Genomic DNA, 14951 nt, shown 5'->3' with positions numbered 1-14951 from the left:
GAGAAGTGTTGAAGTTTCACAAGGTTTTGACATGGAACCAGGTAGGTCTGGATAGTATTGATTATCTGAGTTTCAGTTTGAGATTTGAGATTCAAATTCAGCAAAACTTGGGGAGTACAAACCCATGTGGACCATAGGAAGTGGTATTTTGGGTCAGCAGCAATGCCTATCTAGTCCAGTATCCTCTCTGACAGTGGCCAGTACCAAATGTTTCAAAGGAAGTTGTCAGAATCCCACAGTCTAAAAATGTAGGATATCTCCCAGTCTCACCCTGATCTCTAATAGATAGAGTCTGGCTTAAGCACTGAAGCACAAGGTTCCTACATTTTTGTTTTCATTAATTATAACTCTGAATATTCTTGATAGCCATATAAGTATCCACTCTCTTTTTGAATCTTAAGTTCTTGGCTGCAATGACTTCCTGCGGCAAGAAGTTCCACAGCTTAATCAGGTGTTGTGTGAAAAAAGTATTTCCTTTTATTAGTTTGAATTTCTCACCTTTTTAGTTTCATTCATTTTCCCCTTGTTCTCATGTTGTGTTGTGAGAAAGGGAGAACAGAAGCCCCCAATTTACCTTCTCTATACAACTCGCTCATTTACACAGTATAATTCCAGTTATCCAAATACTCTTTTTCCAAAAATCCTAGTTTATCCGAATCCACGCATTCTCCCCCAGCCCCCATGTAGCCCTATGTTAGTGAATCACGCACTGATAAATTCTCGATTAGCCTCTTAACAACCACTAGCACTACTCAACCTCTTTATATTTGTATAGTGGTTCTTATTGGTTACTGCAGCTAGTGAGATCTAATCTTGTTTGCGCAGCTTGGCAGGACAATGTAAAAAAAAAAAAAGATCTGTTTGGATCTCAAGCAGCAACTACAGATTCTTGAGGTCCTAGGCCTGGCCTTCACCTAAAACTTAAGTCAATCTTGCTATGTTGCCCAGGGCTGTGAAAATTTTCATGCCTTCAGCACCATAGTTAGGACAACCTACCCCCCAGTGTGGATGTTGCTAGGTCAACAGAAGGATTCTTCATCCATATACCTACTGCCTCTCGGAGGGGTGCATAACTACACAGATGGAAAGGATCCCTTCTGCTGATGTTGGAAGCATCCACACTATGGCACTACAGTGGCACAGCTGCAGCACCGTAGCTGTGCTGTGGCTGTAGTGTAGATATACCCCTAGAAATATCAGCATTACTCCCTGTGTTCCCTGTATTTCTTTATCTGTGAAACTGCAGCTCAGAATAGCATTTCTGTTTCTCCAAATGTCCGGTTATCTGAAAGTTTTGGCTGTACCCCAGGCCATTCAGATAAAGGAGAGGGTATCATATGCTTCATGGCCCCATTTCTTCATTTCCTTTCTGAGGTCTGTGTGGATCAAACCAAAAATAGTGTTTGTATGAAGCTTTGTAATGTGAAACCATCGCATTTTGAACAGTTCGAAGAATGGCCTAAGAGCTGTCTACACAGCTAAGTCAATACGTTTCCTTATATTGGTATTATTATATTGGCACAGCTATCCCAGTAAATTTCCATGTGCAGACAAGCCCTAATCCAGAAACCAGTATGTGACCTTTACATCTCCATTCTGTTAACTATTAAATGAAAGCAGAACAGGTATTGAAATGCTGTTTTATCATTGTGATGTTCAGACAACACTCTGGTATTTTGTTAGTATTAGAGAGCCACGTATTATGGATGTGGATTTCAAACATCCTGAAGTTTGGGGAGCGTTTGTTTCCATGGTTATGTTTCAGCTTAGAAAAATGGAGGCCATTTGCAAAAACCAGAGCCAGGTTTGGATTTCAAACCTCAGAGGTTGGGGGTGTTGCATGGAGCATTTGGACTCTGGTCTGGTCAGTGTGTTTACTAACTTAATTTAAAATATAAACCATGCTGCTTGATTATTGAAATCTTTTTTGCAGGGTATTTAACTTGCTCATTAATAGTTTTTTAGCATGAAACTGAAAATTACCTCAAATTGTCACAGGTACTGTATAACCATTTTCTGCCAGCCCTACATCTAGGGCCAGACTGGAGAACAAAGAACCTCTCCCTGCTCAAGAGTCTAACACAAGAGTCATCCTTGTGTTCCCAGGATCTGTACTGTCGTAAAGGCAAGCATCTCCAAAGTGATGAGAGCAGAGACACTGCACCTTCCCCAAAAGTGGCACAGTTGGTCTCTTTCTAGCTCTGGAAGGTATTTTGCCTGCTAGAGATACATCTTCATCACTCCTGCTGAGTGATGCAACCCTGCATTTCCACTGTCTGGAGTTGGGGCTGCATGCTGTGATCAAGCCTATATTGTAACTCTACCTTTCATATCCCAATCCAGAAAGCAGTTATGGCTAGATTGTTTTCTGGTTGAACTAATTTTCTTTAGGGCTTATGTATCTGGTATGTTTCTGTGCAGTAAACTAGGGTGTGGGCCCACAGTTGGGGGAGGGATAGCTCAGTGGTTTGAGCATTGGCCTGCTAAACCAAGGGTTGTGAGTTCAATCTTTGAGGGGGCCACTAAGGAATCTGGGGCAAAGTCAGTACTTGATCCTGCTAGTGAAGGCAGGGGGCTGAACTCCATGACTTTTCAGGGTCCCTTCCAGTTCTATGAGATAGGTATATCTCCATTATATTATTAAAGTTGATTGCACAGTAATGTCACACATGGACGCTCCTACAGTGCACGGAGGTTATGTCTAAGCTGCAATTAAAAACCCACGGCTGGCCCATGCCAGCTGACTTGGGCTTGGGCTAAGGGGCTATTTAACTGTAGTGTGGATGTTCAGGCTTATGCTGGAGCCTGTGCTCTAGGCCCTGTGTTAAGAGGATCCTAGAGCTCAGGCTGCAGCCCAGACCTGAATGTCTACTTCACAGTTAAACAGCCCCTTCGCCTGAGCCCCGTGAGCCCAAGTCAGCTGACCCAGGGCAGCCAAGGGTTTTCAGTTGCAGTGTAGACATACCTCAAAAGTCTCAGTGTGACATGGTATACTGCTGCTTGAAAGCATGTTCATCACTTTCACTTTTACTTTCTGGCTATTATGATCTAGTACAATTCTGCCAATTCAAGGAAATACTTTAATTTGTTTAAATATTTTCTTTTATATTTAAAAAAATTCTTGAACATTTTTCTGTTCATGTTGTCTGGTAAAACTCCCTTTGCCCCACCACTACCACCAGAAAGTCAAATTTGGGCCTAAACTACCTGATCATTCTACTTTAAGCAGGTGGGCAAGAAGTCAGGATGGCTTTCACTGATAATCAGAGGATTAGCACAGCAGTGGGATTACAATATTGCTTAATATATAGTAATTGCACCTACTGAAATGAGGCACACTTAATTGTTTTCCTTGTGAGTTTCTTTTCATGTTCAACTTGGTATGTAGCTTAATTCTGCAATCTTGTTTGCTGTATGCTTGTAAATAAAGCAATGCAATTATTGTTACTATTTTTGTATTTTTATTATTGGGTGCAGAGGACTGATACTTCTAAATCACAAGTGAACCCTAGATCAAATGCATTACAGTAAAAAAACAACATAATCATAGTTGAAGTAATTTCAATTAGCCAATTATGCATACCAGGCTTCTGATGAAGTCTTTGAATTTTGGGTTGCTTAACTGAAGTACAAATCTTATACATATGTATGTTTTATTAATCAAAGTAGATGTAAAAGATCATTAAGTTCAGACAATAAAATAGGTGATTCTGTGGTAATGTCTGTAGAGTTTATGTGGATGAACTTAATGTAGGATGTCAAAATTTCTCAAGAACATATCAAATCCAAAATCTAATCACACAATGGCCAACAATAATCTACTATTTTCTTTCCATATAGAAAATTTTGATCCCTAGTTCTAGTGCTTATCCATTTGCCAGTCTAATTTTAGGTCAGTGAAAGCTACAGGAATGTCAGGGACTGTTCAACCAAATGTAGTTCTTAAGTTAGAAATTTAAACACGTATTGAATTATTGAAATGATAATTAAATTCAGAATTATTTTGACAGATATTGGTAACTTTACATACCTCACCTACCTCACCCCAAAGTATCCATTTACTAAATCAAAGCTACTTCTAATGCCTCTTGCCATACACCAGTAGATAACCCTACTCTTAGTTTTATACAAACTCTTAGGTTGTTTTAACCAAGTGTTAAGGTGTTTTGTAAACTCGTAGAACTCACTGCTCCAATCTTTCTCTTTTTGTGGACAGGCCAAGATTTTTTAAACAGGTGCCCAATTTTAGGCTTCTAAGTCCATATTTAGGTACCTAAACAAATGGCCTGATTTTTCCAGAGTGCTGAACAGCTAGTAGCTCCCTTTGACTTTAATGGGAACTGCTGTATGCTTATCACTTCTGAAAATCAGGCCACATGTTTAGGTAACTGTAGGGAATGATTCTGTACACAGAGCTTGGATAAGCAGTGACTGGATTAAGATATTATAATTGTACAAATATTTATAGGCTGTAAAGATCAAGGATGGATAAGAATTGATTATCATAGTATTAGCAGTAATTGGATAAGAGTAAAATAAGGAAAACTGATTCTGAATATCAGGAGACACTTTCTGACAGTGCAATCTGTAAACAGTTGTTGTAAACTGAGTCCCAGAAAAGGAAAATCCCCAATGTCACTTTCAGTCATTGGCAGAGCTGGAATAGACCCTAAGAGTTCTGAGGCTCATGGTCCAGATCTGACAGCTAGAAAATACTGCATCTCATTAGAATATCATGGAATCAAGGGACCTCAAAAGGTCATCTAGTCCAGTCCCCTAAACTCATGGCGGGACTAAGTATTATCTAGACCATCCCTGGCAGCTGTTTGTCCAACCTGCTCTTAAAAATCTCCAATGATGGAGGTTCAACAACCTCCCTGTGAAATTTATTCCAGTGCTTAACCACCCTGACAGTTAGAAACTTTTTCCTAATGTCCAACCTAAACCTCCCTTGCTGTAATTTAAGCCCATTGCTTCTTGTCCTGTCCTCAGAGGTTAAGAAGAACAATTCTTCTCCCTCCTACTTGTAACAACCTTTTTCTGTACTTGAATATAGTGTAGAAAACAATCTGTTTTGGTAGGGAGATGGTCTTGATAAAGTTTTTTGTTGTTGTTATGGATGTTCTAATGGCAACTCCAAAGTAAAAGTTGTACTGAGATTTTGACTTAAAGAATTCAGCCTCCTTGTTACGTATGAAGATCACTGTATCCTCCCCAAACTTACAGCACTCTGAGTACATAATGAATTTCCAGAGAAATTGCAAGTATTTTTTAATAATTTTGAGTTACAATTAGTTAAAAAAGGAGTACTTTAAGAAATGTAGCACTGAGTTTGTTTTTGAGAATGATTTTAATAATGGAATAACACAAATATCAAACACTTCAAACTTTCCATTTAGGTAAAACTCGCTGGAATCTCATGCACAGTTTACCTTTGAAGAAATCAGGTTGCAATTAAGTGAAATTATTAATTATTGTTATTGTTTTAATTAGAAACTAATAGCACCTACAGTAGGACCATTGTGATCAACCAGTCATCACCTTTACTGCAATTGTCTTGGCAGAAGTGAGTCAGCAGTGTGAGGGGAACTATACACCAGGATTCCAGTCATAGATTATTTGGCTAAAAGAGTTTTTAAATTTGAACGTAATCCATACAAGTTAAAATATGTAAATGCATAGTTCAGGTACATAAACAACCTTTATTCTGCCCTGTAATAAGCATATGATGAATGCAGTTTGGTGTTTCTGGTCCCAGATTAGATGAAACTGACATTTAAAGATTGTTTTTTCATTTCTTTTCCCTTCATATTGTTGCTACAGAGGAGTGTTAAGGTTGCCCGAGTGCCTTAAGTGTGTATTTCCATACCTTAACATGTTTGGCTTTATAATAAGTTTAAACTTAACCCTGCATTTTCTATGTTACTAGTGATTCTTCTTGGGATAATTACAACTTTCTTGTTTATTTCTTATCCTTAAATTACTGATATATACTCTCAACATCAAAAGCAATTTAACATAGAGGTTTTTGTCTGGGAATTTAGAGATGAGTCCAGGCCACAGAGTAGGATCCTAATTCAACATGAACATGCCCAAAGTTTTGAGGTGTCTGCAATGAAGATTTTAGTTTGTCCAGCAGCAAAATGTGTGATGTGAATGTCCCCCAATTTTGGAGGTGTTCTCATCCAGGGTTTTGGGTTAGGCCCATCTCTAGTCTCTATGAAACTTCTTTTTTGTTCCTGGATGTTTTCCCAAAAAAGGAATCTTGTCTAAAACCAGGTATTAGAAATCCTAGTTTGGTTTTATCTTTTCCAGTAATTTACCAATCTGAGTGTAATATAGGGACGTTACTTTAATCTAAACCCTTGGCACTCAGTGAGGAAAAAAGAAATCACATGACCCAGTGGATTTGATTAGACTGTACACTTCTCTGCCAATGCTCAGAGAATAGCAGTGCGCTAGGAGGCAGTTAATGGGAAGATAGTGTCGGTATTTCATCCAAGCTCACTGGATCTGTTCACCATGGGAGAATTCCAAAAGCAGCTGCTCACTCTTTTTGGGGGTCTAATTTGTCTGTTAACTCTGGTGAAATGCATTAGATTTTTGAAGTATTTTTTCCCATATGTATGGAATGCTTTGCCTCACTCTTTCTTTCAGTCAATGGGAGAATGGGCAGGTAATGGAATTTTCTTCACATTTTTACTGCTATAATTGAGTGATGAATTTCTGTGTTATTTATCATGAGTGGTTCTCTCCCTAACCTGTTTAAGAACTAAACTTGTAACTTTTGCTGGGGGGGTTCCACTGATTTTAATGTTTATGAACCAGAAATTTCAGTGTACTTGGGAATACAAGAAAATAATCAGAATGGTTATAAAACACGATATGTTCTTTTTTTAAATACATATGTATGGAATTTAACTCCTTCCTCATCCTTCCCTATACTGCACACATCCCAGTTCTATCACCATTTCTCTGCTGGAAGTGCTTTAGTTTTCTGATATAGCATTTATGAAGCAACTAATTTACCATTAGCATCTGCCCCCATCCTCGGAAGCTTGTTTCCTATGTGTGTGGTAACTTGGTTCCAGTGTAATTTGCCTGGAGTGGCTACCTGTCAATAGTAATCTAATTAACATCCACATTTACAGTAGACTCAAAACTTGGCTGCTCCATTTGAAAGGTACCGCATGTCCTCAAAAGAAGAATATTGGTATTTAAAAATAGAACATTTTCTTGATATTGAATGCTGAGAGATTGTTCTTTTAGGATTGTTAAACTACTAGCATTAAGCAGGATTCCTGCTGAAGTTCCTGGACTGCATTGCAGACAATTTTTTATTTCAGAAAGCTGAAAAAGCTACTAGGGGGGAAGCTGTTCTAGACTTGATTTTAACAAATAGGGAGGAACTCATTGAGAATTTGAAAGTAGAAGGAAGCTTGGGTGAAAGTGATCGTGAAATCATAGAGTTTGCAATTCTAAGGGAGGGTAGAAGGGAGTACAGCAAAATAGAGACAATGGATTTCAGGAAGGAGGATTTTGGTAAGCTCAGAGAGCTGATAAGTAAGGTTCCATGGGAATCAAGACTAAGGGAAAAACAGCTGAGGAGAGTTGGCAGTTTTTCAAAGAGACACTATTAAGGGCCCAAAAGCAAGCTATTCCGATGGGTAGGAAAGATAGAAAATGTGGCAAAAGACCACCTTGGCTTAACCACGAGATCTTGCATGATCTACAAAATAAAAATAGGTCAGATTACAAAGGATGAATATAGGCAAACAACACAGGAATGCAGGGGCAAGATTAGAAAGGCAAAGGCACAAAATGAGCTCAAACTAGCTATGGGAATAAAGGGAAACAAGAAGACTTTTTATCAATACATTAGAAGCAAGAGGAAGACCAAGGACAGGGTAGGCCCACTGTTCGGTGAGGAGGGAGAAACAGGCCTGGTCCACACTACGCTGTTAAACCAATTTTAACAGCATTAAATCGATTTAACCTGCACCCGTCCACACTACACTGCTCTTTATATCGATTTAAAGGGCTCTTTAAATCAATTTCTGTACTCCTACAAAACGAGAGGAGTAACGCTAAAATCGATATTACTATATCGATTTAGGGTTAGTGTGAACGCAAATCAATGTTATTGGCCTCATTATTTTACAGTAGCTACCCAGAGTGCACCGCTCCAGAAATCGATGCTAGCCTCGGATCACGGACGCACACCACCGAATTAATGTGCCTAGTGTGGACGTGCAAAATCGACTTTATAATACCTGTTTTATAAAATCGGTTTAAGCTAATTCGAATTTATCCTGTAGTGTAGACGTACCCACAATAACCGGAAACTTGGAAATGGCAGAGATGTTTAATGACTTCTTTGTTTCGGTCTTCAATGAGAAGTCTGAAGGAAAGTCTAACAAAGTGAGTGCTTATGGGAAGGGGAAAATTAAAAAAAGAGCAAGTTAAAAATCACTTAGAAAAGTTAGATGCCTGCAAGTCACCAGGGCCTGATGATTGCATCTTAGAATACTCAAGGAGTTAATAGAGGAGGTATCTGAGCCTCTAGCTATTATCTTTGGAAAGTCATGGGAGACGGGAGAGATTCCGGGAGATGGGAGAGATTCCAGAAGACTGGAAAAGGGCAAATATAGTACCCATCTATCAAGAGGGAAATAAAAACAACCCAGGAAACTACAGACCAGTTAGTTTAACTTCTGTGCCAGGGAAGATAATGGAGCAAGTAATTAAAGAAATAATCTGCAAACACTTGGAAGGTGGTAAGGTGATAGGGAATAGCCAGCATGGATTTGTAAAGAACAAATTGTGTCAAACCAATCTGATAGCTTTCTTTGATAGTATAACGAGCCTTGCGGATAAGGGAGAAGCGGTGGATGTGGTATACCTAGACTTTAGTAAGGCATTTGAAACGGTCTCGCGTGATATCCTTATCGATAAACTAGGCAAATACAATTTAGATGGGACTACTATAAGGTGGGTGCATAACTGGCTGGATAACCATACTCAGAGAGTAGTTATTAATGGCTCCCAATCCTGCTGGAAAGGTATAACAAGTGGGGTTCCGCAGGGATCTGTTTTGGGACCGGCTCTGTTCAATATCTTCATCAACGACTTAGATGTTGGCATAGAAAGTACACTTATTAAGTTTGCAGACAATACCAAACTGGGAGGGATTGCAACTGCTTTGGAGGACAGGGTCAAAATTCAAACTGATCTGGACAAATTGGGGAAATGGTCTGAGGTAAACCGGATGAAGTTCGATAAAGACAAATGCAGAGTGCGCCACTTAGGAAGGAACACTCAGTTTCACACATACAGAATGGGAAGAGACTGTCTAGGAAGGAGTATGGCAGAAAGAGATCTAGGGGTCATAGTGGACCACAAGCTAAATATGAGTCAACAGTGTGATACTGTTGCAAAAAAAGCAAACGTGATTCTGGGATGCATTAACAGGTGTGTTGTAAACAAGACACGAGAAGTCATTCTTCTGCTCTACTCTGTGCTGGTTAGGCCTCAACTGGAGTATTGTGTCCAGTTGTGGGCACCGCATTTCAAGAAAGATGTGGAGAAATTGAAGAGGGTCCAGAGAAGAGCAACAAGAATGATTAAAGGTCTTGAGAACATTACCTATGAAGGAAGGCTGAAAGAATTGGGTTTATTTAGTTTGGAAAAGAGAAGACTGAGAGGGGACATGATAGCAGTTTTCAGGTATCTAAAAGGGTGTCATCAGGAGGAGGGAGAAAACTTGTTCACCTTAGCCTCTAATGATAGAACAAGAATCAATGGGCTTAAACTGCAGCAAGGGAGATTTAGGTTGGACATTAGGAAAAAGTTCCTAACTGTCAGGGTAATTAAACACTGGAATAAATTGCCTAGGAAGGTTGTGGAATCTTCATCTCTGGAGATATTTAAGAGTAGGTTAGATAAATGTCTATCAGGGATGTTCTAGACAGTATTTGGTCGTGCCATGAGGGCAGGGGACTGGACTCGATGACCTCTCGAGGTCCTTCCAGTCCTGGAGTCTATGAGAGTCTATGAGGATTGAGGATTTATTGCCGTTTCTGAATTCCTGTATTGCGAGTGTCGCAGATGAGGTCACTTAATAGCAAGATGCCATCATCAGCATCAAATGCCAATTTTAGTGTAAACACTTTCCCCTCCAGATTGCAGTCTCAAGATCCAGGTCTCATTTGCTCTAATGGGAGTAGATCACATCTCATTGTACATGTTACATTTTGTTACTGATCGGGGCATCCACCCCTGTTCAGAAGGCCAGCACAATGCCCAGGAACCACTGAAATAACCCATAAATCCTACATTGAAGAATGAAGTGGGACTTCAGTGGGGGCACAAGTCTAGCACTGACTCTCTCTGTGGGGAGTGGTTTTCATTAAGTGGAAATTCTCTGGTTGAAATCCTGACCCCATTTAAGTCAATGGGCTCAGGATTGAGGTTGGTTTATTTAAGCAGTTCATTGCATCACATGAAACAGGATATTCTAAGGCACTAGAATTAAAATTGGCAGATCTAGACCTGTCAAGTCTGCTGCTTTGCCCAAAAGACTACTGCTTTTTAATTATTGGTCTACTGGGAAACCTAACCAATCCTGGCTTGTTTTGTTGAAGGGCTACTGGCTCCACATGAAAAAAGGGAGTGATGTATATATTAACAACTAATCTTGACATTAAAAACTCTCTCTCATAATTCAGACTACCCAAATCCATATTTTCCAGAGACTCTCATGAAACAAAATTCTTTAATGCTCATATTGCCCATTTCATTCCATTTATTATGAAGACTTCTTGAGGCTACCTGGGAATTATTCAGTTTGTTCCCTATGGTCAGATTGTTTATATGGCACTCAAAGCATTCTAGTTGCTGGGTCCCCACCCCAACGATATTTTAAGCCAAATGAAGAGATGATGGGATGTGTAAAAACAAAATTGAAGAGAATGGGTAGGAGAGTGGAGGGAGAAGGGTGGCACATGGTACATAGTGGCAAATTTGCTTTGGTTGTGGTCTGTCTATGTTCTGCTTGGAGATCGTAGCATCTTTAAACATTATCTAAAAAATTAAGATATTCTATTTTAAGGTTTGGTGGGGTAGAAGTGGACTAGATGGGACTGGACTGGTGGGGAAGGATTTGCCAGAGCAAAGGAGCATGGAGGAGAGACTGAAGGGAACAGGGAGTCAAAAAGAGAGGGACAGGGAGACGGGGATGAGGAACAGGCGTATGGATGGAAAGGTTCCTGGTGCTCAGAGGTGAGGTCCATGAGCAGAGTGAATGTGATAGTGCAAGAGGGGTGGTCCATGACAACAGTAGATCCTCACTGGGCTGTGGGAATAGTGGGGACTGGCAGGCCTGGATTCACTCCCTGCATTCTCTGCGCTAGCTGGAGACTGGGGAAACTACACCTGCTACTGTGATTTACAGGCCACCTAGGCAAGGTATTGTCTACACTGCAATGAATAACCCATGGCCGGCCTGGGTCAGCTGGCCCAGGTTGCAGGGCTATAAAATTGTGCTGCAGTCATTCAGGCTCAAGCTGGAGCCTGGGCTCTGAGACCCTGCAAGGTGAGATGTGCCAGTGTCTAAACTGCTGCAGTGCAATTTTATAGCCCACAGCCTGAGTCTGAGTCAGCTGACCCAGGCTAACTACAGGATGTTTTATTGCAGTGTAAACATACCTGTAGGCTGGTCTGAGCCATGTAGAATGGGGAAGAGGCAAAGGACCTGGCGTGCTACCCAGCTCTGGCTATGTCTAGGCGTGGGAGAAGTGGAGACTGGCAGGACCAGATTCATTCATTGCACCTTTTGGTTTTGCTACTAGTTGGTGCGAGGAGGAAACTCTGTGGCATTTTTATAGGTCACCTGAAGACTCCTCCAGGCTGGTGGTATTCATGGTAGGTACTTAACCATGGAGTAAGGCTGGAATTTTCAAGAGATCCACCTCCCATGACTTTCAATCAGGTTGTGCTCCTAACTGCCCCTTTGTGCCACTGAAAAAATCTCTTCCTGAGAGATTAGAACATTTTGGTCAAATTCTTTTGCAGAAATGAATTGAGTCCATCGGTTTGGTTTGGTAACCTGTCTCCGATACTTCAGGAAAAATGCAAAGGCAGCATAATGGACAGTTATGCCACAACATGCCTACACAGGAAATTTCTTCCTAACCAAAGGCATTTGGTAGTTGACTTGTCTCTGACTCAGTTTCTCTATCTATAATGGGGATAATACTGATCTAACTGTACCTAAGAGGGTTGCTATAAGGATTAATTAGTCAATGTTATTAAAATACCTTGAAATTGAAAAGAGGTAAATAGGTGATAATTATATTTAGTTGAAAAAGTCACAATGCCAATAAATGAAATATCTAGAATGAAACACCATTGGTACAAATTATTGTTCTGCTTGCACTTTAAGGGGAAGTAAAAGCCATACTTTCTGTACAATGCATTTAATCACTGATTAGTGGAAGCAGATTCTGTGGAAAAAAAACTAAAAAGATACTAAAGTTTGCACTTTTAGTCCAGCCCTTTGAGCACTGGATACTAGTGTTTAGGAAATTCTGAAGCATGAAGATTGAATAATGAAAGGACGAACAAAAGAAGATTATAAATTTATTTTTTTTCCCCTAGTGGTCACAGGAGCAGGAGATGGAATTGGAAAAGCATATTCCATGGAGGTAAGATAAGCACCTATAAAATCAAAGTGGAAATATTGGTGAATGGTAAATTTCTTCCCTTCCAACATTCTTTGCAACTTAGTAAACTGATTCTACAGTTAAGAATATTATACATGCTTAAGGACCTAATCTTTGTTTTGTGTATGTGCATAACTCATGTTATCACTTAGTGATATGACATTCACTTTCAGAATTAGAAGAATGATATTAAATAGCCCCAGCTGCTTCCATAGTGCCAAGAAAATCACTGGGAAGTACTGAGTGATCCTAAAGATTTCATGCATTCTGTAATAATGTAGTATACACTTTAAGAGACAGGATAGTCTAATAGATTAAGTTTGGGACTGGAAAATCTATTGACCTGGGTTCCATTCTCAATTAACCTGCTGTTTTGTTTTGAGGAAGTCACTAATGCCAAGTATTTCAAACTTGGGTGCCTAACCTTAAACACAAATTTGAAAGTGTTGGCCTTAACCTTTTTGCCTCAATTTCCCCAGTTTTAATACTGGGATAATAATAGCTACCTCACAGGGGTGAGTATTTAATAGCATTGCCAATTTTGTTGCAAAGTTTCATGCTCAGTTACTTAATACCCCTGTTCTTGGAAATAAATATTTATGACAGAATCTCAGTTTTAATTGAATTTTTTTTTCTAGCCCTCATAGTTGCAGAGAAAAGTTTGAAAATGTTATCTGATGGCACAAAAAACAGAAGGCATAAAAAAACATTAAAAAAAATTTTTAAAGCCTATCTTATGACATTAAGGGTCTGACGCATGATTTTGAACATTTGGGGTTGTCAGTATTGTATTTTGTTTGAACATATAAAGCATAAACAAAAGTGCCTAGTATTTATAATTTAACATTAATTATTAATGTTTGTGTCCAAAACAGCCTCCCAGATCACAGCCTTCCCATGCAGAAGAGTGGGTCAGTTTCGTTCTCTGTGGCATTCCTCCTTCCCTTGTCTTTGGTCCAGTTCTCAGTGAATGGGCAGGTGTGGGGAGGGGATCAGCTGGGGAAAAATGTGCAGAATAGAGGGAATTAGCATGCATGCCCAACTGCATCACAACCACATTTATGACTGCGATAACTACAAGTGGAACTTGAGGAACTGTTCATATAAGTGAGTGTTTGAATGACATTTAACCAATGTGTTGTTACAAATGCTGTGTTGCACACACACATGTGGGATTTGCATGCATAGAGAGGTGCACTTGCAAATGTTATGGGTCAGACTCATTGCACACTGGCTGCTTTGTGCTATTTGAGAAATGCAAAGCAACTGTAAACTTGGCTTAATGGGACATTTAAAACATATTTATGGCTGCTTTGTGTTACTGGGGAGGAGTAGAATACATTGAGTGCACTTTTGGAAAATTTGACTGTTACCGACCAGTTACTGTGGAGCATTTGTTAATTATTTTGGCTTTTGTAGTACGAGTAAGAGTCAGATTCCACCATCTCTCTTTATGCTGAATAGGACCGACTCCACAAGTAGCCTTATTGATTTAAACTGTGCTCAGCTAATCTACAGGGCAGATGCCAGGCACAGGCCTCTGTGAGCTCACTGCTCAGCATCTTCATTTGGCAGGCACAGGATTTTATGAGGCTACTGGTTAAATATCTCTGACCCTTTGAAGTTTCTGGCGTGTGTCCTCTGCCTTACTATACTGATATTGAAGTATAAGCCCCTCTGAGGTTACTGACTCTGTGCCTCATGTTCTCTGGGCCGATGCGAAGGCACAGGTCTCACTAATGTCTCCTCCTCAGCACCTCTAGTTTGCTAGGTTGAAGCCAAAAGGCCTTTATATGGGTATTGGCTCAACACTTCTGCACTTATTGGTTTATAACAGAGGATAGATCTCTGCAGGTGTGATGACAAGGGACGGCCCCTGTGAGGGTTCCTGGCTCAGCATATCTAATTTTCTGGGTTGATGTAAAGGCATAGTATTACTGGCATGACAGTTATAGCTTGCTAATGTCACAGGGCTTGTGGAAGCAATTGACTCAGCACTTATAGTTTTCTGGATTTGTATTAAAGTTCAGGCCTCTGTGAGACCACTGGATGAGCACTCTAGCGTATTGGGCTGATGTGAAAATCCAGGCTCCCGTGAGGTCTCTGGATCAGCATTTCCAGCTTCTTGGGCTGATGCTAAGGAACAGGCCTCTGTGACAATACTGGCTCAGTTCCTCAAGCTGGCTAGTCTGATATCAAGGCAGAGATCGCTCTGAGGTTACTAGGCTC

At 40.1% G+C, this 14951-nt stretch overlaps 2 protein-coding genes across 2 annotated transcripts in view; both read left to right on the top strand.

Moving 5' to 3' along the window:
* SLC35D2 (solute carrier family 35 member D2) overlaps nt 1-2503 on the top strand; it is a 34483-nt gene extending 31980 nt beyond the window's left edge. Inside the window, exon 12 of the mRNA XM_030567310.1 lies at nt 1999-2503. Within this exon, the coding sequence (XP_030423170.1) occupies nt 1999-2035 (37 nt within the window). The 3' untranslated portion in view covers nt 2036-2503. The remainder of the gene's footprint in view (nt 1-1998) is intronic.
* A 4019-nt stretch (nt 2504-6522) lies between these two features.
* HSD17B3 (hydroxysteroid 17-beta dehydrogenase 3) overlaps nt 6523-14951 on the top strand; it is a 33000-nt gene continuing 24571 nt past the window's right edge. Inside the window, exons 1-2 of the mRNA XM_030567312.1 lie at nt 6523-6676; nt 12658-12704. Of these exons, the coding sequence (XP_030423172.1) occupies nt 6523-6676; nt 12658-12704 (201 nt within the window). The remainder of the gene's footprint in view (nt 6677-12657; nt 12705-14951) is intronic.

This window comes from Gopherus evgoodei, chromosome 6, assembly GCF_007399415.2.
Source record: "Gopherus evgoodei ecotype Sinaloan lineage chromosome 6, rGopEvg1_v1.p, whole genome shotgun sequence".
Classification (NCBI taxonomy): domain Eukaryota; kingdom Metazoa; phylum Chordata; order Testudines; family Testudinidae; genus Gopherus; species Gopherus evgoodei.
This window is presented reverse-complemented; position numbering and strand designations above follow the sequence as displayed.